The sequence below is a fragment of the Myotis daubentonii genome, chromosome 5 (assembly GCF_963259705.1).
Source record: "Myotis daubentonii chromosome 5, mMyoDau2.1, whole genome shotgun sequence".
Lineage (NCBI taxonomy): Eukaryota > Metazoa > Chordata > Mammalia > Chiroptera > Vespertilionidae > Myotis > Myotis daubentonii.
In genome coordinates this window covers 10801254-10823076 of record NC_081844.1, presented here as the reverse complement: position 1 = coordinate 10823076, position 21823 = coordinate 10801254, and the positions used below count along the sequence as shown (strand labels likewise).

The 21823-nt window shown below is 49.8% G+C and overlaps 1 protein-coding gene across 1 annotated transcript; it reads right to left on the bottom strand.

The window, feature by feature from the left end:
• Window positions 1-6663: 6663 nt before the first annotated feature.
• GRM6 (glutamate metabotropic receptor 6) lies at window positions 6664-20172 on the bottom strand. The gene is made up of 10 exons (XM_059695839.1): window positions 19545-20172; window positions 17528-17744; window positions 17092-17227; window positions 16311-16465; window positions 15090-15230; window positions 14795-14995; window positions 13015-13160; window positions 12305-12928; window positions 9740-10051; window positions 6664-9057 (listed from the first exon to the last, which is right to left on the bottom strand). Exons 1-10 carry the CDS (start codon window positions 20055-20057, stop codon window positions 8860-8862), a joined length of 2643 nt encoding a protein of 880 aa, XP_059551822.1. The 5' UTR covers window positions 20058-20172; the 3' UTR covers window positions 6664-8859.
• Between the last annotated feature and the right edge of the window lie 1651 nt (window positions 20173-21823).

The window sequence follows — 21823 nt, the reverse complement described above, 5'->3', positions numbered from 1 at the left end:
CCTCCTGTTTGGTGTCTGAGTGATAGTGTGTGCGTTCCCTCCTTCATTTTCTTTTTTTAAAAAAATAAATTTTTATTGATTTCAGAGAGGAAGGGAGAGGGAGAGATATAAACATCAATGGTGAGAAAGAATCATTGATTGGCTGCCTCCTGCACAACCCTCCACTCTCCCACTGGAGATCAAGCCCACAACCTGGGCATGTGTCCTGACTGGGAATTGAACCATGACCTCCTGGTTCATAGGTTGCACTCAACCACTGAATAATACCAGCCAGCCCCCTTCTTCATTTTAAATGAGGTTTCCTTTATTTATTTTCACAATATTCTCAATACAGTTACCAGAGTGGTCTTTTTAAACTTGTCAGACTATCTCACTGTTCTCTTAAAATCCTCCAGTGTAACCCTCCAATGTCTCCTTATCTCACCTAGAATAATGGTCTGTGGGGCTCCATATGATATACCCCTGTTATTTCATGTCATAGTTTCTTGTATTTTCTTAGCCAAACCGTAGTCCCTAGTGATTCAATCAACCACTAACCAATGTGTTGCTGTAAAGGTATTTTTTAGATATGGTTAGCAGTACAATCCGTTGACTTCAAGTAAAGAGAAGTAATTATCCTCAATAATGTGGGTGGGCCTCATCCAAGACCTCAGGAGCAAAAATCCAGGTGTCCCAAAAGAGAAGTAATTCTGCCTCTGACTATAGCATCAACTCTTACCTGAGCTTCCAGACTGCCACCTGACTTACAGATTCTAGACTTGCTGGCTCACACTATCATGGGAGCCAATTTCTTAAAATATATCCCTTAAATATATCTATATCTTTATCATATCTACATATATCTCTATCTCTATCTCTATCTATCTATATCTATATCTATATCTATATCTATATCTATATCTATCTATATCTATATCATCTATCTATCATCTTTCCTGTTGGGTATAGGACAGGTGGATATTATATAGATTATCTATCATTTTCTGTCTGCCTTTGTTTAATATATTATATACAAGACATCCCAAAAATGTATCATAGTTTGAATAATTATTAATTCCAATGGGTTAAATCAGAAAAGAAAGAAACATTAGTTGAGCTATCAGCTGTAAAGTGTGTATACATTTTTTTGGGACACCCTGTATATATAGTATATATGTACTAGAGGCCCGGCGCATGAATTCATGCATGGGTACAGTCTCCAGGCCTGGCCTGTGATCAGGGCCATCTTCCCCAGCTGCCGGCAGCTGCCCCCCCCCCCCCCCCGCCACCCACCCCCGTTCTTCATTCACCATCGGGCAATTGGAGCCTGCCGGCCGGCCGGGGGGAGGGACTGAGAGGTTGGCCATTCCTGCCCGCTTGGTGGCCCCACCCCCACCATGGGTTGCTCTCAGTGTGTGGGGTGACCGGCAGGGTGGGGGCCTTAGCCTAGTGCCGTCCACGTTCCCCACCATCCACCCCTGGTTCCTCATTCTTCACTGGGCGATGGGAGCCTGCCAGCTGGGGGAAGAGACTGAGAGGTGGTCAGTGCGCCTCATAGTGACTGGTCCAGTGGTCATTCTGGTTGTTCCACCATTAGGGTCAATTTTCATATTACCCTTTTATTATATAGGACTAGAGGCCTGGTGCACGACATTTGTGCAGGGGGGAAGGTTCCCTCAGCCCAGCCTATACTCTCTTCAACTGGGGACCCCTTGGGGGATGTCCGACTGCCAGGCCTAAACCGGCAGTAGGACATCCCTCTTGCAATCTGGGACCACTGGCTCCTAACCGCTCACCTGCCTGCCTGCCTGATTGCCCCTAACCTCTCTTCCTATCTGCTGGATCGCCCTTAACTGCCTCTGCCTGCCTGCCTGATTGCCCCTAACCACCTCTGCCTGCCAGCCTGATCACTCCTAACTGCTCCCCTGCCAGCCATATTGCTCCCAACTGCTTTCCCCTGCTGAACTGATTGCCCCTAACTGCTCTCCCCTGCCAACATGATCACCCCTAACTGCCCCCCACCCCCGCTGGCCTGGTCGCCCCCAACTCCTCCCACCCCCCACCAGCCTGGTCTCCCCTAACTGCTCTCCCCTGCCAGCCTGGTCACCCCCAACTGCCTTCCCCTGCTGATCTGGTTGCCCCCAGTGGCGCTCCCTTGCCTGCCTGGTTGCTCCCAAAGGCCCTCCCTTGTCTGCCTGATCTTGCCCCCAACTCCCCTCCCCTGCTGGCCTGGTTGCCCCCAACTGCCCTCCCTTGCTGGCCTAGTCACCCCCAACTTCCCTCCCCTGCTGGCCTGATTGCCCTTAATCCCCTGCTGGCCTGATCTCGCCCCCAACTGCCCTCCCCCGCCAGACTGATCACCCCTGACTGCCTCTGCCTCAGCTCCCACCACCATGGCTTTGTTTGGAAGGAAGTCGGACATCCGGAAGATGGCTGGTTCCCCTTTTATTAGTATAGATAGATTGTATGGAATAGGATTGCTTAAATTGGGGTGCGGGGGGCCTTTTTCAGCAGGAGGAGATGCTCTTTGCAGACAAAAATACATAATCTCTATATCTGGACTGATAGCCAGCTACATGCCCTATACTGCCAAACCAGTTATTAAAAAATTGAACCGCTTTCTTACACCTTACACCAAATAGCTGTTGCCCTTAAAACCCCTCCTCAGCCCCCACCTTAGGTTCTGCCTTTGCAGTTCACCAGATTTGGTTCTGATTGGTCGGTTTCTATGCCTGTCAGCCTCAAAAGCTCTGCCTCCTAGGCAACCATTGGCTTTTCTGGGAAATCCAGAATGGCCCCACTGACAGCTGTCTCTCTCTCTCTGGGCCTATCTCCAGGCCTTATCTGCAGCTTCCACGGCAGCTGGTGATCAGGACCTGCCTCTCTCTCTGGGCCTCTCTCTGGGTCTGATCCGCAGCAGCCACGGCAATAGCAAGGTCGTTAGGCCTCCGGCCAGGCCCCAGGCCGGAGGTTAATGACCTCACTGTGCCCATCTCACCCCCTGCACCTGCTGCCCTGCCCACCCACCTGCCACCAGCCTTGCTGTGATAGGAACCTGTGGGCCGCGGGGGAGGGACCGAGAGGTGCTCCATGCAGTTCCTGGTGACCGGTCGTCCATCTAGTCATTTAGGTCGTGACGGCCCTAGGCTATTATTAGTATAGATAATATCTGATAGAATATCTATCTATCTATCTATCTATCTATCTATCTATCTATCTATCTATCATCTATCTATCTATCATCTATCTATGATTGGGAGTTTCCAGAGAAACCAATATGTCCTGTTGATGCTGTTTCTGCAGAGAACCTTGACTGATACACCTTGTCTCCCTTTCTCATGTGGTTTCTTTCCCTCACCCTGCTCCAACCACACAAACCTCATTAGTGGGTCTTCAAATATACCAGGAATGCCCCTGTTCTAGGGCCTCTGCACTGGCTGCTCTATCTGCTGGGCCCTCTATCCTCAGAGAACCCCATGGCTCACTCCCAATCTCCTTCAAATGCCACCTTGTCAGTCATACACCTACACTGAACCCCTCTATTTAAAATTGCAGCCCATATCCTCTGACCTTCCCCTTTTTTCTTTATTCAACTCTAATATTTTCTTTTTCCACAGTACTTGTCCTCTTCTAACATACTAAGTAATGTATTTTTGTGTTATATATTATTTCTTGCTTGTATCCACCACTAGAATGTAAGTCCCGTGAAGGAAACAATTCTTGTCTGTTGTGTAGACTGATGTATCCCAGGTACTCAGCACAGAGAAAACTTCCAATGATACTTGTTGGATCAAGAGTGAATGAGGAGTCCATGGGGGAGGAGAGTCAGTAAATAGGGAGCCCATGGGTCTGAGATGGTGTCTTGGGATTGATCAGCTGAGAGTTTAGCTGAATGAATGGGGTCTGCGTGGCAGTGATTGGTAGGACTGGGAGGATCAGTTGTAGGTAAATGGCATCAACGCTTTAGGCATCTCTGTGGGGATCATTAAGGAGACTCTGGCTGTCATTAACTGTAAGAGAGGCTAATTATCTTGCCCAAGGTCACCCATATAGCAAGTGGCAGAGCTGGAATTGATCTTAAGAAGTCTTAATTTCAACATTGTACAATTTCATAATGTGAAAACTGAATGACAAAAGTATACAGTGTCAGGGGCAAGACAAAGTCTCTGGATCCTGGAAAATTTCCCTGTCTGCAAATCAGAATGGGAAAAAGAATTCAGAAGTTGATACTGTGAGTCAGTTCAATATTCAATAGCTCTGGTAAAATAACCTAATGATACTTAATTTGCCAGATTATACCAGGGAACAGCATGTGGGGCCATAATACTCTAGACTGATGTACCCTTCCTGCTATTTGTTTCTGAGTTTGCAGGTAAATCTGAGAGTAAATCACAGCCAGATGCAGGTGCTGGGACAGGGCATGGCCCATAGCAATGTTCCTTTAAATGTGGGGAACTGGTGCCCTGCAATGATGATTTTGATATTGGTGTGTAGGATGAAAGGGGAAATATATAGGAAACAGTATAACCAGTTAGTATTCTGCCATGGTGATCCATAAATGAAGCAATGAAGCTTAAAATGTCCAAATCCAGTCTCTTGACAAATCTCTCTACACCCGTGTCTTCCTTTTGCATCCAGTCATCCCACTCACTCACTTCCCTTTCAGAGCTTCATCCCATTTTGGTTCCTTCCCTTTATGCCACAGGTTGAAAGATCATCTCTGAAACACCCAATCTATTTGTCATCGCGGTCAGTACTCTGCTCTGTCTGTTTATACTGAAGCAGAGTTTCCCTCTCAAAGCCCAAGAGATGGGAAATATTTACACTTGGAAAATTTTCATATTTGGAAACAAAGGTGTCACTATAACAGAATATTCCTGATGAGGTTTCATTCTATAAAATGATGGTGGAAAGATTTGCTTAGAATTGTGCATTTATTCCATTTTCGGAGTCTTGCAAATTGAAAACTATATTTTGAAAAACAACAGAAATCCCAAGTCTAACTTTTGGGGAAATTTACAGCTTATTTAATAAAAGAGAAACATGCAAATCAACTGTACCTCCATGACACCCACAAACCATGCCCACAAGCCAATCAGGAGCAAGTATGCAAATAAACCCAACCAAGATGGTGGTGGCCACAGAGCTGGAGTGAACAGAAGGCTTGGGTTGCCCCTGATGATGGAGGAAGCCAAGCTTCCCACCTGCCCTGGCTGGCCATGGGCTCTGCTCAAGGTTACAAAGTTTCAATTATAGAAGATAAATAAATCCCAAATACTTGCTTCCAGCTGCCATGGCCTCTGCTCAAAAAGGGGTTGGGGAGCCTGAGTTGCCTGGGGCCGTGGCCAGCCTGCAAACAGCCATCAGCCCCTCACCCAGGCTGGCCACACCCTCATGGGGTGAGGGTCCCCATTGGGGGGCTTGGCCAGCCTACAAACAGCCCGCAGCCCCTCACCAAGCCTGGCCAGGCACCCTAGTGGGGACCCCCACCCTGAAAGGGGTGAGGCCAGCATGCAAACAGCCATCAGCCCCTCACCCAGGCTGGCCATGCCCCCCCCCCCAGTGGGGACCCTCACCCCATGGGGGCGTGGCTGGTCTGCAAACTACCACAGGCCCCTCGCCCAAGCTACCCCATGCCCCAAGGGAACCCCTACCCTGATCTGGGATACCCTTCAGGGAAAAACCAGGCAGCCCCCACCCACGCACCAGGCCTCTATCTATATTAATAAAAGGGTAATATGCTAATTAGACTGGGAGACCTTCTAGGAGACCTTCTGGACATTCTTCTGGACAAAGTCATGGTGGTGGGGCCAAGATAGAGGCGGTTAGAGGCCAAGAGGGGAGGGCAGTTGTGGGTGATCAGGTTGTTGCAGGGCAGGGCTGTTGTGGGTAAGCAGACCAGCAGGGGGGGCAGTTGGGGGCAAGCAGGCCATTAATGGGGGTCAGTTGAAGGTTATCAGGACAGTGGGGGGGGCAGTTTCGAGTGAGCAGGCCAGCAGGGGGGCAGTTGGGGGCGAGCAGAGTAGTGGGGATGGAAGGTGGGGGCAAGGAGGCTGGCAACGGGAGGCAGTTGGGGGAGAGCAGGCCAGCAGGCAGAGTGGTTAGGGGCAATCAGGCAGGCAGGCAGGCAGGTGAGCAGTTAGGAGCCAGCAGTCCCAGATTGCGAGAGGGATGTCTGACTGCCGGTTTAGGCCCGATCCCTGTAAACTGGCAGTAGGACATCCTTCGAGGGGTCTCAGATTGGAGAGGGTGCAGGCCGGGCTGAGGATCACCCCCCCTCCCCTGTGCATGAATTTTGTGCACTGGGCCATTAGTTTATTTAATAAGAATCATTGAATAAAGTGAGAGGCAACGAGTGTAACAAATTTGGGGGAAATTTCTAAAGAACACAGAATGTAATAAATCTGATAAATGTGTCAAAGATTCACACTAATGAAAAGGCATAAGAATATAATTAGTATTAAAATGTGCCCCCTATAGAAGTCACAAAAACATTGCCTTACAAATGGGTGAGTAAAAGCTGATGTCAAAATGGAATCTTATCCTCAAAGAACTCATATTGGAGAGAAATACTGTGATTATAGTGTAGAAAAGTCTTCAATCCAGAACCTATTTCCACTGGAACATATAATTCATACTGGGGAGAAATCATTAGAAGCCAATGAATGTGAGAGGGCCTACAAGTATAGCTTAGCTTTTATTCAACATAAAAGAAACTATGCAGGTAGAATACTTATAAATTCTAAAAATTTGAAAAATCTTTATTTAGGAGTTCAAATTGATAGATGGACACCATACACTGTACATAGGGGAAAACCTTCAGGGAATTGTGAATTCCACTGAGCATCAAAGAAATGATCAAAGGGAGAGAACTTATGTAGACATGGAATGTGGGAAAGCCCTCTTCCAGAAGTCAAACCTTTGAATACATTGGAGAATTCAGAAAGGGACCACATAAGTGTACTAAATATGATAATGCCTTTAGGAATAGAGGATGTCCACTGCACACAGAATGGCTCATGCTGTTGAATCATGGACAGTGGATTAATGTGAGAAGGTTGCATAGAAGAAGACAGAACTCACTGTGCATCAGGGAATTTATGTCAGAGACAGGTAGTAATGAATGTGGGGAGTGTGGAAGTTTTTAGCAGGAAGCCAGGACTCTACTTCACATCATAGATTATATAGGGAGAATTCCTTCAAATGTGGTAAAGCTTTTACTAAGAAATCATCTGAACTCTTGAGTCATAGAGTTCAGAATGGGGAAAACCATTCTCTGATACAAAAAATGTAACGAATGTGGAAAAATTTTCAACTAGAAATCAAGATTTATAGCACACTAGAGAATTCAGATTGGGAGAAACACCAAGAAAATAGTACATTGCAGGAAGACCTTCATTTGGAGATCAGAACTCATTGACTCTCTACAAGGTCATATAGGAGAAAAAAAAAACTATAAAAGCACTACTATGGAAAAACCTTCAGCAAGAAAACACAATTCATTATACAAAAGAAAACCCACACAGGGAAGTAGCCCTATGAAATAATAAATTTGGGAAATCATTCAGTAATATATAAAACTTCATAATTAACAATGCAGAGAAACAAACCCTGGGAATGCAACATGTGTGAGAAAGGAGAATCTGTATGCTTTGTATGTTACTCTGAGGCGACACCCTATTAATTTAAAGAATGCAGAAACACCTAGTCAAAACTTATATGCACCAGAGAGTATGTATAGGAAATAGTCTCTGTGTCATATGAAGTGTGGTTGATCTTCAAATCATTTCCAGACATTAGATACTAGAGAATTCACACTAACAAAAAGAGTCAATTTTAAATTTAAATTCTACCCCAAGGAAATAAAATTAAATCACTTAAACCACCCTTTTCCTAAGAAAAAATTACTGAGAAATAAACACCCATGCATCTGTAGTGCAAGCATCTTCCTCCCCATGCCTATGCTTGCCTTTCAAAGGGGACTTCCCAGTGAGTGTTGGAAAAGAAGCATTTTATATTCATTCTACATTATCCACTTGGAATTAATCTTCACTATGTACACAACTCTTTTTGTCACTAGTCCCACCCTGGAACTCCTGAAAACAATCCCTCAGGCATCAGAGGAGGGCAAATGCCATTCTTGTTAGTTTATTCTCACACCACTCACACCACATAAGTGCATCTATTAGAGGTCATTTAAGGGAGTACAGATGGGAAAGGAAAAAAACTGTACTCTGAGTGTGACACCCCTCAGATCGCAGGGGACAAGATTCCAAGGAAAATGCCCTCACACAAGTAACTTCATGGGGGGCACCTGGTACCTCTGCTCACCTCCCTGTCTCTGCAGGCCCATCCTCTCTCACAGGGATCTCACCCAAGGCTCCATCTGCCTGTGCCAAGCCCAGGTTGCTCAGTCTAGTGTACAGATCCACAGATCTGGTTTTGTGGAAACTGTTCCTCCCCAACTCCAGCCCAGTATTTCACTCTGGGGCCTGCACATTCTCACACAGGGCCCAGTCCCTATGTTCTAGTGGTTGAAGAAGGAGTGGAAATATCACTCACACTGGCCAAGCCCAGGAAGTCATTGTGATCTCTCAACTTCAAACCAGAGAGTGTAAGTTGAGTCTCTCTCTAGAAATAGAAGCCTTGCCATGGCTATTTCCCACCATGGGTAGAAAGTCTAGTCTGCAGTGAGGAAATATGCCAACATGCACAGAAAAAAAGGGATAACATTGGAATGTGGGCAGGTCTTTCTGGAGGCCAGCCTCAAGATAGGTCCTGCTGGGCATAGCCTCCGTGGACCCCTTCTCTGATTCACTGCATGCCTGGACTCCTCACAGTTCCCACTGGGAAGGAAGGGAAAGAAAAGAAGGCTTCTCACTACTTGGGGGCCTCTGTGTCCTCACCCTTGGGTGGGGATGCTACTGTGGAGGTTGCTTTGAGACTCCGCTTCCGCTTCTGTACGTTCTGCTCCGGGTGGAACAAGATGACATAGGTTTTGGGTGCATAGAGCATGCCGAGGGACACCGATGCGCTCAGGCTCAGGGACACAGTCAGTGTGGTGGTTTGAATGTATATCTGAGACATGGAAAAAGGGACCAGGTGGGACTCAGCCCTGTTTTCTCTTACCCCCACCTCCACATAGCCGTGGAATGAGCACTTAGAAAAGGACAACTGCATAAGAAAAGGCCCTGTGGCATGAAGAAGGGATAGTCACAGTGTGGCTCCAGTGTAGGCAGGATGGAGGGTGAGTGACATGGCACTGAGTGGACCAGCGTCTGAGGGAAGACAGTTTTATTCACAGAAAGTGACACCTGGGGAAATGGTCCATATGGCTAAAAAAGTCTAGAAGATATTAATGAATGAATGGACATGGTTTCAAATGTACAACTGAATGAACAAACTGAGATTGAATAAAGGTAAAAGTGAGCAAACATATAGATGGATAAACAAATGTTCTATACAAATGAATAGATGAGTGAATAATGATCAAACAAATAGATCAATGGATCAGTAGATAGAAAGTATATGAAGTAATAATTAAATGAAAGATTAATCAATGGTTAGAAGTATGGATGAATGAATGGCTGAATGAACAAGCAGAGGGCAACTGAACATGTATTTAAGTACAGGAATAAATCAACCAATGAAGCTGGGTTCATATGTGTAACCCAGCTCTTGGGACAATTGAGCCCTTCCTTCTGTGGCAGAAGGTAGGAAACAAATGAGGTAGTGAAACCAAGAAAAGACCCCAAATTACCTTTTCAGCTGACTGCGCAGTGCCAAAGAAGATAGGCACAAAAGCCAGCCAGATGATGCAGGTGGTGTACATGGTGAAGCCAATGGGCTTGGCCTCATTGAAGGTCTCAGGCACACCACGGGCCTTGATGGCATACACTGTGCATGTGACCATGAGTAGGAGGCTGTAACCCAGGCAGCCGATGAGAGATAGATCTGACATGTCGCACTTGAGCACCCCTCTGGCTTGCTCTGGGTCCACCGTCCGCTGCTCCTCATAGTCGATCACGCTGTGTGGGGGCTGGGCCCCTAGCCATGCCATCACTCCCACCACCTACAGGAGACAACATCATATCAGGGACACACTAAGACTGGCCACCTACTGAGGACTCTGGCAGGTTAGGGTCCCCTGGAGGCTCCTGACCTACTGGGAGGGGATGCTTGGGTCTGAGAGAACCACTATGGAGAGAAGAGGGCCTTCCAGGAGGGGAATACTCAGGCCTGTGACATGGTCCAGCAGAGAGAAGGGGCTGCAGTGGAGGTATGTGCTAACAATGTCAGGGCTGGTTGGGTAAGGGGCCCCTGGACATCCTCTTCCTATATTCCAGCCATTACCAATGTCATTTACTGATCCCTGAAAGATGCAGTAACTGCAGACAAAATGTGTGGAATTTTGATCCTGAATGTCTTCTCTATCTATAGAATGGGAATCATCATAATCTGTTTTAAGAAAACGATGCCAGCTTGGAGGGGGAATGGTGTATGTACCACTGGTTAAGGGCTAGGCCCAAGAGAGATGTTCTCTCCTCACAACCATCCAGTAGGCAGTATCACCTTCAGTCTGTAAATGTGAAACACTAGCTTGTTTCTATATAGCAGCATGGCAAACCTATTTCCTGAGGACCCCCTTTCTTCTCCAGATCCAGAGAACTGTTGAACAGGATGTAATGAAATAATGTGTGAATGCACAATGCAGCCTAAATTGAAGAGGCCCTTAATGGAGAATTGTAAGGATGTTAGGAGTTGATGCTGGGCAGCTGGGAGGTTATCAGAGTAAGACATTGGTCCTAACAATGAGGAAATGGAGCTTCAATTTCCTCAATGACAGGAGATATAACTTTGAGCTAAGGGCAGCTGGGGAGCAGGAAATAAAACACCTGCATAAAGTCAGGACCCTGAAAGAGCTGCCCATACGTTCATTCCCTGCACAAGTGTGTCTGATTCAGGGGGAGGGTATAGGGAGGTGAGGTAGGTCTGTGCACCTGGAGCAGGTCTGTGTGATCCTGGAGGAGGGGATGCTTTATAATAATTTGTACAACCAGAAGGAACATCTTTTTTGTGATTCTCCCAAAGGCGGCAGCTTCATGAACAAGAGACTAATAAAATGCCATCCACTGTTCAAAAGGCAGCATGGAGACTTTTCTTAGAGCAAGACTCCAGGTGGGGGACAAATGTTTCCCATGAGTAACTGACACTCAAGGCCTGTGATACGCAGGAGTAGCAAGCAAAATGTAGCTCACTGATTTTGCATCCCCGTAATTGATAAAGAATTAGGATCCAACACATGTAACTAACTCCTACAAAATTACAGAAAATGATCAAAGCATCGGACTAGGCATGCCACAGAAGAGAACACTGCAAAGGCCATTGTACTAGCAACGAAGTGAGGCAAATTGAAACAACAGTGAGATACCATTGGACATCCATCATTTTGGTATATAACCTAGTAAAACTGAAAGTATGCCTCTTTGAAAGGGTCCAGGGTTTCTGGAAATGATGGCATAATGTGGGGAGCCCCTGGGTGAGCTGGAGGCACTGATGTATTCTAAGCATCTTTGTCTTGTGTCATGGGGTTTTCAGGCAGAGAGGCAGTGAGATGCCTTTTCAGGATGAGCTGGGCACTGAGATTTTGGCCCTCCCTGGTAGAGGAGGCTCAAGCCCTGCACGTGCGGGAAGTGTCTTCCAGCTGTGAACTGCATGGACCGAGGCCTGTGGGTAGGAATGAACATGATACATGCATGGCTGGGTAGGGAGAAGGGCTCACTTGGGATGGAGAGCATGCTGTCCACCTGGCCCTGAGAACTGGGTTAGCTCTACAGTGTCACACAATGTCATACACACCTTTCTCTTAGTACCTTTTCTCTTAGTACCCTTTGCACAGAAAACATCCAGGGCTTTCCCAGCCACAGAATCATTTTCAAAGCTGTGGAAAGACCCAAAGGAACTCTGCTTTTGCTGCCCATACATCATGAAATTTGGCCATTTATGGAACAAGACGCTCCACTCCACAGTTAGGTACATTACTGGGGCCCTGAGCCTGTCACCAGGGACTGGGCAGCAGTAACTCCCTTTATGGAAACAGATTCTTTGCTTGTGGAAAATGTATCAGATATTTCTTTGCTTTATTTTTTATACGGGATCCCATTTTCCTTCCAGGATGAAGTGGAGGAATGGCTGCTCTTCACTGAGTTCTCCTCATAGGAGAAGGGCAGGGCCCTCTCTCCCAAGGCTGTATGTTTTTCCAAAACAGAAGAGTGACTCTCTGAGTAGAGGTCAGCGCCTCCCCATCTGGAGTCTGGGGACCAACCTGCACGGAGGTGAGGCCGAAGGTGATGACCAGCTGCGAGGTGGGGCTGATGAAGGGCGGGGGCGTGACAGAGCGCTTCCCCTGTTCGAAGATACGGTAGATGCGGTTGGTCTTGGTGAACAGGGCAGAGTAGCTGAGGGTGGTGCCCAGGCCGAGGAAGAGCCTCCGAGCAGCGCAGACGGCCGCCCCAGGCTCGGCCACCATGAGGAAGGTGATGGCATAGATGAGGAAGATGCCGGTGAGCAGCACGTAGCTGAGCTCGCGGCCTGAGGCGCGGACGATGGGTGTGTTGTTGTGCCTTAAGAAGGTGGCCACCACTGTGGTGGTGGCCGTGATGCCCAGCACCGCCAGGAGGAGCGGCGGGGCGGCCCAGGGAGAGGCCCAGGTGAGGCGCACCACCGGTGTGGGGCGGCAGCCGGTGTGGTTGCGCAGGGGCCGCATGTCCCCTGGGCAGACCTCGCAGGTGAACTCATCCACCTGGAAATGGTACCCGTCGCAGGCCTCGCAGTGCCAACAGCAGGGCACGCCCTTCACCATCTTCTTCCGCTCCCCAGGCCTACAGGGGAGGCTGCACTGAGATGCCGGCACTTCCCATGGGTCTCCTGACCACTGCAGGGCGTCCATCTGCAACATGGGACACAGGGCCTTTGCCCTCCGCTGCCAGGACTGGCGGGCCCGCCTCCCACACCCCGAGGTCGCATGTCACTCACGTCCAGCCTGAGCGTCTCCGCCCACTGGCCCACGCTCTGGTATCCGCCACTGCCCGCACTGCCGTTGGACGCCTGGTACTGGAAGATGTCATATCTCCCGGGTGCATCTCCGTTCTCATTGAACATCACTGGGGTTCCTGCACTGCCTGGAGGGAGAGCCTGGCATCCTCAGTGGTTCTCCAGACCATCCCAGCCAGCCTCCTGGAGAGGCCAAAGGCCCCGCCAGGATAAAGGAAGAGCTCAACACGCACACGCAAAGATGCTCAACATCAGGGAAATGCCAAGCAAAACTACAGTGAGATACCACCTCCTGCCCAAACATTAGAAAATACCAAGGATCAGCCAGGACACAGAGAAACTGGAACCTTATGCGTTGCTGGTAGGAACCTTGTGCATTCAGGTGGAAAACAGTTTGGTGGATCTCAAACAGTATGGTGGAATTACCACATGACCCGGCAATTCCACTTCTAGGTATAAACACAAAGGAGCTAAACACAGGAACTCAAAGAGATACTTGAACACTCATGTTCATAGCAGCATTATTCACAACAGCCCAAAGGTGGAAGCGACCATGTGTCACTGGGGGTTGAATGGATAAACAAAAAGTGTTTATCCATACAATGGAATATTAGTCAGCCTTAAAAAAGGAAATTCAGACACACGTACAACATGAATGAACCTTGAGGACATTGTGCTAAGTGAAATAAGCCAGTCACAAAAAGACAAATCCTATGATTCCACCCATATGAGGTATCCAAAACAGTCAAATTAATAGAGACAGAAAGTAGAATGGTGGTTGCCATGGAAGGGGGGACTGGAACGTTGTTTAACAGGATAACAGTTTCAGTTTTGCAAAATGAAAAGAGTTTTGGAGATTGGTTGCATAACAATGTACATGACTACACTGTACACTTAAAAGTAGTTAAGATGGTAAATATACTATATTAAGCTATAGTAATGTTACCACAATTATAAAAGAAAATAGAAATCTTAACTGTTCAGGTGAAAGGATGAGTTCAGACTTGAATAAAGGTCTGAGTGTTGACATAAAATTTGTACTAATTTGGTCAGCTTTAATTCTTTTAGAGGCTTGTTCTGTTAGCTTGTAAAGTTGGCCTGGAGTGAAATTCAGCTGTGCTGTTTAGCAGAGAGCTTGGCAAAGAGAAGGTGCTCAATATTTGGTGGACGAATAGTTTTAATTTTCTAAAGGACAGTTATTGTACAAGAATTGTATCTCTCCCCACAAACCACAAGCACAGCCATGTCCATTGCGCCTTTTCAGAGCCTTGACCATGTGCCAGGCCCTCTGCTGGTACAAGGGGAAACATCAGACTGGTGCCCAGTGCTCAGGCAGTGCAGGAGCTAATTGGGGCAGCATTTGGAAGCTCGAGACTCACAGTGAGCAGCATGTCCGTGTCATAGGCAGTGCCTCTTCACTGTATGCACTGTGCCCTGAGAGACCAGATGCCTTCAAGCTCTGTGCAGTGAAGGGGACAGTTGTGTGTGACCTGCTGAGGGTTTCAGGCAGAAGGAGTCACAGAGAAATTCACCAACACCAACATTTTTCAAGTTGGGAAAGAGGGTGCTGAAGCCTGAGAAAGGAGGAGTGTTAAAAAGTGGTCCTCATAACTTGGCTCAAGTCCCCAGCTCAAAGGTGCAGGTGCTCCCTATACCATGCTGCCTCTCCCATCCCTTTGCTCCCCACTCATCCAGGTCCCACAGAGAAATCCATCTTAGGGGACTTCCCCTCTCTCACATAGGAGTTCTGGCATCCACTCACCATTGAAGCGGACTGCCCGAATATACTGCAACAGTGTCCGCCCATCGGTGGGCTCCATTGCTGGGCACAGGCCTGTATGCCCAGGACAGAGCGCCTGGTGCATGCTGTGTAGGGCATGGGCAATGGCGTACACTGCGTCGATCACAAACTGCACCTTCCCCTCCTGTTCGTAGGTAGAGTCCCGGCCGATGCGTTCCTCACCTGTCCTAGGGATGCCCAGAGGAAATGCGCCTGGCCCCCAGATACCGAAACTGGCCTCCCACCTTTTCCATCACCTTCCTTGCCACACTCTCACCTGTGCATTTGCGGGTGGATTTGTCTGACTGGGTACCTGAGCTGGTCAGTTTGCAGTTAAAATTCTCTTCCCAGAACTCTGCAAACCAGATGTTCCGGCGGTTGTTCTCCAGGGAGCGTGTCATGAAGTACTGGTCAAATCCTGAGAAGGAGGGGGAGAAGGGTGGTAACCATAGCCAGCACAGTCACCCTGTGTCCCTTCACCAATTGCTCATTTTGCAGCTAGGAATCGCCATTGAACCAACTTCTGGCCTGTGAGTTCAAAGACATCTGGGGACTCCAGGATAAAATTTGCATCCTGATGTAAACCTGAGCCTCACTACATGAAATACTTTTATGCTGCACATTCTTTCCTGGTTAGGATGCTGCTGTGAACATGTAGTGGGTGGAGCTTCAGCAGCCACTTTGTAAATATGATGCCACAAGCGTGAAGACTCAGCAGCCACAGAGGGTGGTGAAACAGAAGGGAGGACAGAGCTTAGGGCTTTGAGAACATCATTGACTCACTGCCCCAAACCTGAAGTCTTGTGATGAAATGCTTTCATTGCTGAGACTCTTCTCAGTCTAGTTTGCCACTTGTAACTGAATGCATTCTAAAAAAAAGCCTGCGGAAAGGATGTGAGGGTGGATGTATACCCCAAGAGGTATTAGTGTGGGAGGCAGGGCTCAGTGTTATGAGGGTCCACACTTTACATATAGCCCTGAAGTCTCTCATCAAGTTATCTGCAGTTCATTCAGCCTTTGGGAAAATGAGCAATGCTGTTGTAAAGTGGACATCCCTGCTAGATTCTTCCAGATATTCACAGATGGGATAGTGGGAAGGAAAAAGGGAGCGGCGGCCTCATTACTTTGAGCAACAGGACAGTAAGTCCCATCTCCTTGGTTTCTCTCCCACCCTCACCCTAAAATCATAATGCCTTCGACAGAATGAGGAATACAGGTGTTGAATTAAAAAATAAAACAAAACAAAAAACACAAACTAAAAAACAATTTTTTTACCCTGTATGGTGGCTGTGCTTTTCCTTATTTGCCAACTCATTCAAACACTACTTGGAGGGATGTATTCACAGAATCTCAGAATCATAGGACTTGGGAATCTTAGAAGGGACCTGGATCACAGTGTAATTTTACCAATGGGGTAAATGAGTGCCTCAAGAGGGATGGTGGAAAAGGGTGGGGTGGGGGTAGGGGACAAAGTGGAGGAGGTCATCCCTACACTCACCATCAATGGAAGCTCTTTTGGGCAGGATAGTGATAGCCCCCACTGCCACGTCCTCCAGGTTCAGGATGGGTGAGATCTTGGCTCCCCAGCTGTCTGAGCCAACCCACAGGAAATGGCCAGTCAGGTTGGCCTGGCGTGCAGCCTCGAGGACCCTCCTGGTATAAACACGGCTGAGGGTGAATCAAGTCCTGAGATCTTCCTTCAACTTACCTCTAGTCAGTTCTCATTCTTCTCTCTCCATCTGTCTCATTCCACATCACTCATCAGATCCTCAATGATCAGGAAAATGGAGTACAGAGTGTTTAGAACACTTGCCCTGGGCTTCTGAGGTGGTCAGGGGTCCAACCAGGCCCTGGTCTGGGCTTGCCCTCTTGCTCCATGCACTATGATGCACTTCACACTGCCTGGAAGTAGGGCCACCTTTCTCTTACAGAGCCTCCTGCTGGCCCTACCCCAGGGCTCCTTCCCTTTTGCTCATTTTCTGCACTTCTGCCCACAGGTTTCCCCACTATGAATTATAAAAACAGGCATGTATTCTTGTGTGTTTTCCTGGCTAGACTTAGAGCATCTCCACTTAGAGCAGACCAGGCAGAGATTGCAGCAGGAAAAGTGTGTGTGTGTGTGTGTGGGGGGGGGGGGGCGGTGGGAGGTGGGAAGAGGGGCACAAGAAAGAAGGAAAGGGAGGAAGAGAGGATGTGCATGTGGGGATGAGTGAGAAGACGAGGCAGGGCCTTCAAGGAGAGTATCCAAAGAATAGTGACTGAGGTTGCATCCATCCCACCTGATGTCGTCCTCGTTGGCAAAGATGATGATGCCCCGAGCGTTGGGAGTCTCCATGAGTCGTCTGATAACCTTGTTGAATTCTCCTGGCTTTGGTTCTCTAGGAATCTTGATGGACTGGGCAATACAGACTCCCCCTGAGTGTCCAGGATGTCAAAGTCAGCTTTCATCCATCCCACCACTCACTGGGGCTGCCAGAGTACATGACTCTGTAGTGTGATCACTCAGGAGTCTGGGCCAGGGTTCTTCAGGGGTAAAGCCTAGCCTGTGCCCCACCTACCAGGCCATGAGGCAGGACTGAGTCTTCCAAAGGAAAGGGGCGCTGATAGAAGACACATCCAGGCTCCCCACCATGGCCCCAGTGCCCCTATTTCACAGCCCCTGGTTCTCCCCTCTGTAGGTTCCTTGGTGCCTCTGACTCTCCTGTCCCAACTCACCTGCCTCTCGGGAGATCTGCACAAAAGCCTCAACCCCGCTCTCTCCATAGTTGCCCTCAGAGGCCAGTGTGGATACATAGTTCCATCCCAATGCCCGCACGATGTCCACCATGGCCTGGGCCTGGTAGGAATCAGGAGGCACCACACGGGAGAAGAAGTCGTAGCGTGTGGAGTCGCTGAGCTCAGGGGCTGTGGAGGCATAGCTGATCTGGGGAATCTGGAGGGGGAAAGAACACCTAGGCTGTGGAGAGAGGTTCAGTGACCGCAGGAAGGGAGGGCAATGGGGACTCAGGATGCAGGTGGGGGCACAGAAGGTTTGGGGTAGGGAGCTGAGAACCACTGGGAGCGGCAGAAGGTGTGGGGAAAGACCTGCATCTTGTGAATAGGTCAGATGAAATAGGGGAGGTATGAGGGTCTAGGGGAGTGGGCAGGGCCACCACATCCAGTTGTGCAGGGTGTGTCTGGGCAAAGGAGTGGTGGGTGCTCAAGCCCAGCCTGCAGCCAATCTTGCCTCTAGGCACAGGCTGTGTCTGCCCTGGAGAAGGACATCCTTATCAGTCCCAGAGGAGACAAGTTTTCCTACTTCACACTAAGGGGTGGTCTGTGTGGGTGGGGGCAGCCCCAGGAGGGGTCAGAACAGACAAGAGAGCTGGTGAGGGACACTTGATTCAGGGCTAGTGTCTAAAATCTGTGGTTTCAGCACCACCTCAGTTCTGGGCTGAGCTGGCAGCATTGGGCACTGGGCTCACAGGGTCCTGCTCATTCAGCTACAGTTCTCACTCGGACCCTGAAGGCCCTTGAGTTTGAGATGCTGCACCCGACCTAGAAGGAGAGACAGAAACCAGAGCTGCAGGCAGGGAAGGAGACAGAGCTTGCCCACAAATGTGAACATACATGAACTGGTGAGACAAAGACACCCCCCCCACACATACACAACTCTCTCTCTCTCTCTCTCTCTCTCTCTCTCGGCAGCCACACAACCTCTCTTGGTGCCATGTAGAAGGTGCATCTGTATGCTCTGCACCAACATTGCCATCCAGCAGAAACTGAGGTATGAGGGATTAAGTGGGTGCAGACCATGGAAGGGTCCCTGAGAAAACCACCTAGTGCCATGGAGACTCAGAGAAACTCAAGAAACAGAGGGCCCCTGCCTAGCCAGATGGAAGCAAAGCCTTCCTCTTCTCAGAAAGATAAAAGGTCAGAGATAACTCCCCTCATGGAACCCCAGTAAAACTGTCCCAGAAGCCCTACCCCCAAGTGAATGTACAGAAAAGCACCAACTCTACTGTAAAGGCCCCCTAATCCCTGATTCCTATGGCTCCCCAAGCCACTGACCCTCAGATTGCAAGGAAGGTGCTGCCTCCCACAGAAGACGGTTAGCAAGAGATGAGGGCAGGGCAGGGCCTGCCCAAGCTTCTCCTACAGGACAGGGCACTGCAGGCGAAAGGAGAGTCCTCTGTGGCCTCTTTCAGAGGCCCCTTAAGAGACCTTTAGAGACAGCCATTTTGAAATTGAATTTAAATGATGATCAGAGTAGAGGATCCAAGTACAGGTCCTTACAGACCTACCCACCCCCAGAGCAGCCAGGAACTTGTGCGGCTTGCCCCACTGTTAGGAGGGCCCTAATTCCGGGAAAAACTTGCTCCTTGTCACCCAGAGCTCTCCACCAGGGTCCAGGGTCAGGACCTCCATGTACGGTTGTGCAGCGTATGCCCCAAACTAGGACACCAGCGGTGAAGTGGGGTCTAAAGTCCAGGGCGCCCTGCTGCCAGCTAGGGGGGTTGGTTTCCTTATTCACACAGCGGCAGCCGCTGGAGGGCGCCAGAGCAGACAAGGGAGGTTGAAGTGGTGGGGACCTGGCTCAGGCTGTGTCTGGCTGGACCCATAGGCTTCTTTTGAAGCAGTTGTTTGTCTTTGTGAATTGGAGTGACTTCTGCAACGAGACTACACCTCCGCCACCCCAAGGGAAAGGATTGGACGGAGGGGCTGGATACCGAACGCGGCCAGCGGCCCTCACCGCAAACAGACGCAGCACGTTGGCGACCATGATGGAGACTGAGCTGGCCGAAGCTCCCACAACAGCCACCACGCGCTCGGGGGGCGCGGCGCGCAGCGGGGGGACGCCGCCAGGGCAGCGCACGGCTGCCTCCCCGCCGTCGCTGCGGCCACGGATCAGCGCCTGCAGGAAGCTCAGTGCCTGCTCCAGCGCGTACGTGTCCCGGGAGCAAGTGTCGAGCAGCCGCGCCCCCAGACGCACGCCTGGCAGCAGCTCCGGGTCTGCGTTGATGCGGTCCAGCGCGTACAGCATGGCCTCCAGCCGATGAACGCCCTGCTCCTTCTTGAGCGGCCCACACGCCCTGCCCGCCGCACCCCGCGCGTGCACCGGGAACAGGCCGCCCAGCGTGAGGCCGCCCGCCAGGCGCACCGAGCCCGCCGCCGCAGCCGAGCCCGCCTGCGCCAGCATCAGCACCAGGATCGGTGGCAGCAGCGCCTGCAGCGGCGGTTCCAGGATGCTCCGGGGCCCGGCCATTGGCTCCCCGGCTGCGGGAGGAGACCGGATGGACGGGGAGAACACGGAATCGAAGAATGCTCCGAGTGCCTGCCTGGCCGGGGAGAACTGGGGAGCCCCGGGAGCTAGGGAGAGGGAGGCGGCAATAAATCTTGGCCGAGCCTATCAGAGAAGAGGTGGGATATCAATTCGGCACTGTCCCAGCCCCGCCCCCGCTGCTCTCAACACCAGTGAGTCTGAACCTTATCACAGGGGCCCCTGCCCGACCATTATCTCCAGCGCGCAAACCCTTCCCCTTCCCGATAGTCCTGGGCCACTCTTCCTGGGGCCCATCCCCAGCGCACCCCCAGGCCCGCCTCTGTAGCCACACTCACCTGTGCCAGCCTCTGCCGGGTCAGAACGCAGCTGTGACAGATGTGGGGGGGGGGGGGGGGAGAGAGAGAGAGAGAGAGAGAGAGAGAGAGAGAGAGAGAGAGAGAGAGAGAGAGAATTTAAGGATTGTGGGGAAGGGATGAGAGGCTGTTCTGAGGGCAGAGACCCGTCCTGAGCAGGGATGTGTGAAGACCTGGATCTCTCCACATCTTTCCCTCCCTCTCCTATTCCCTGGGTCTGTTTCTTTCCTGTCTTTGGATGTGTGTTGTCTACCTGACTCTCGGACTGTCTTTCTCTCCGGCTGTCTCTGACACACACACACTCTGTCCTCTGTCTCTGGTCTCCTTGCTTCTCTATTTCGGTCTCTACTTTTCTGTCTCTCCCATTCTCTTTTCCCTTTCCTTCTCTCTGCCAATTTTTCTGTATCTTTCTTTGTCTCTCTCTGTCTCTTATCCTTTTTCTATCTCTTTCTCCCTTTCTTTCCTGACCACCAGTCTTTTGACTCCAGCTGCCTAAGGTACTCCCCAACTTTCTCCTTGCAAAACCCTGCAGTAAACCCAGGAGTAGAAGAAAGGAGCACAGTGAGCTGAGTGGACCTGCACAGAAAGAGGGACAATAGAGCTGGGCAGGAAGAAGCCATGAGCAAGCCAACCTTTAATATTTTTAAATTATGTTTTTATTGATTTCACAGAGAGGAAGGGAGAGGGAGAGAGAGATATGGAAACATCAGTGATGAGAAAGAATCATTGAGTGGCTGCTACCTGCACACCCCCTACCAGGGATGGAGCCCACAACCCAGACATGTGCCCTGACCTGGAATCTGGTTCATGGGTTGACACTCAACCACTGAGCCACACCAGCTGGGTACATGCCAATCTTTAATATTAGCAGGGACTCTGCTTAACATACCCTCAACAACCTTGCAAAGAAGAGACTTTTACCATCAGCCCCATTTTGCAGATGAGAAAATAGAGACCTGAAAAAATTAAGTGACCTGCGCAAGGTCACACGGTTGGGGTGTGTCAGCAGCAGGATTTGCACCCAGCTTAGTGTGAAACCACCAGCCTGCAAGCCTCTGATGGAAGAAGGGGACAGGCCAGCTTGTCCTGCAGCTCACACTCCACCTTTTGCAGCTGATAAGGGAGCCCTAAGGAGTTGTTCTGTCATTTATAAAGCCTTCCTGTCTCTGGGAGCAGTGACTCACACCATGTGAACTTGAGTTTCCCCATCTCATCTTTGAGGGCCAAAGGTGAGACGGCTTGGCCAAAAGATACTTGTACCATCATCCCTGTCTGAGGTCCCATATTTGGCTCTCTGAGGCCAAGAGGGCAAAGCATCCTGGAGACAGGTGGTGAGCTCTCAGCCCCAGAGATTAGCGGGCTCATCCTGCAGGGCCTGAGCTGGCTCGGGTTCCA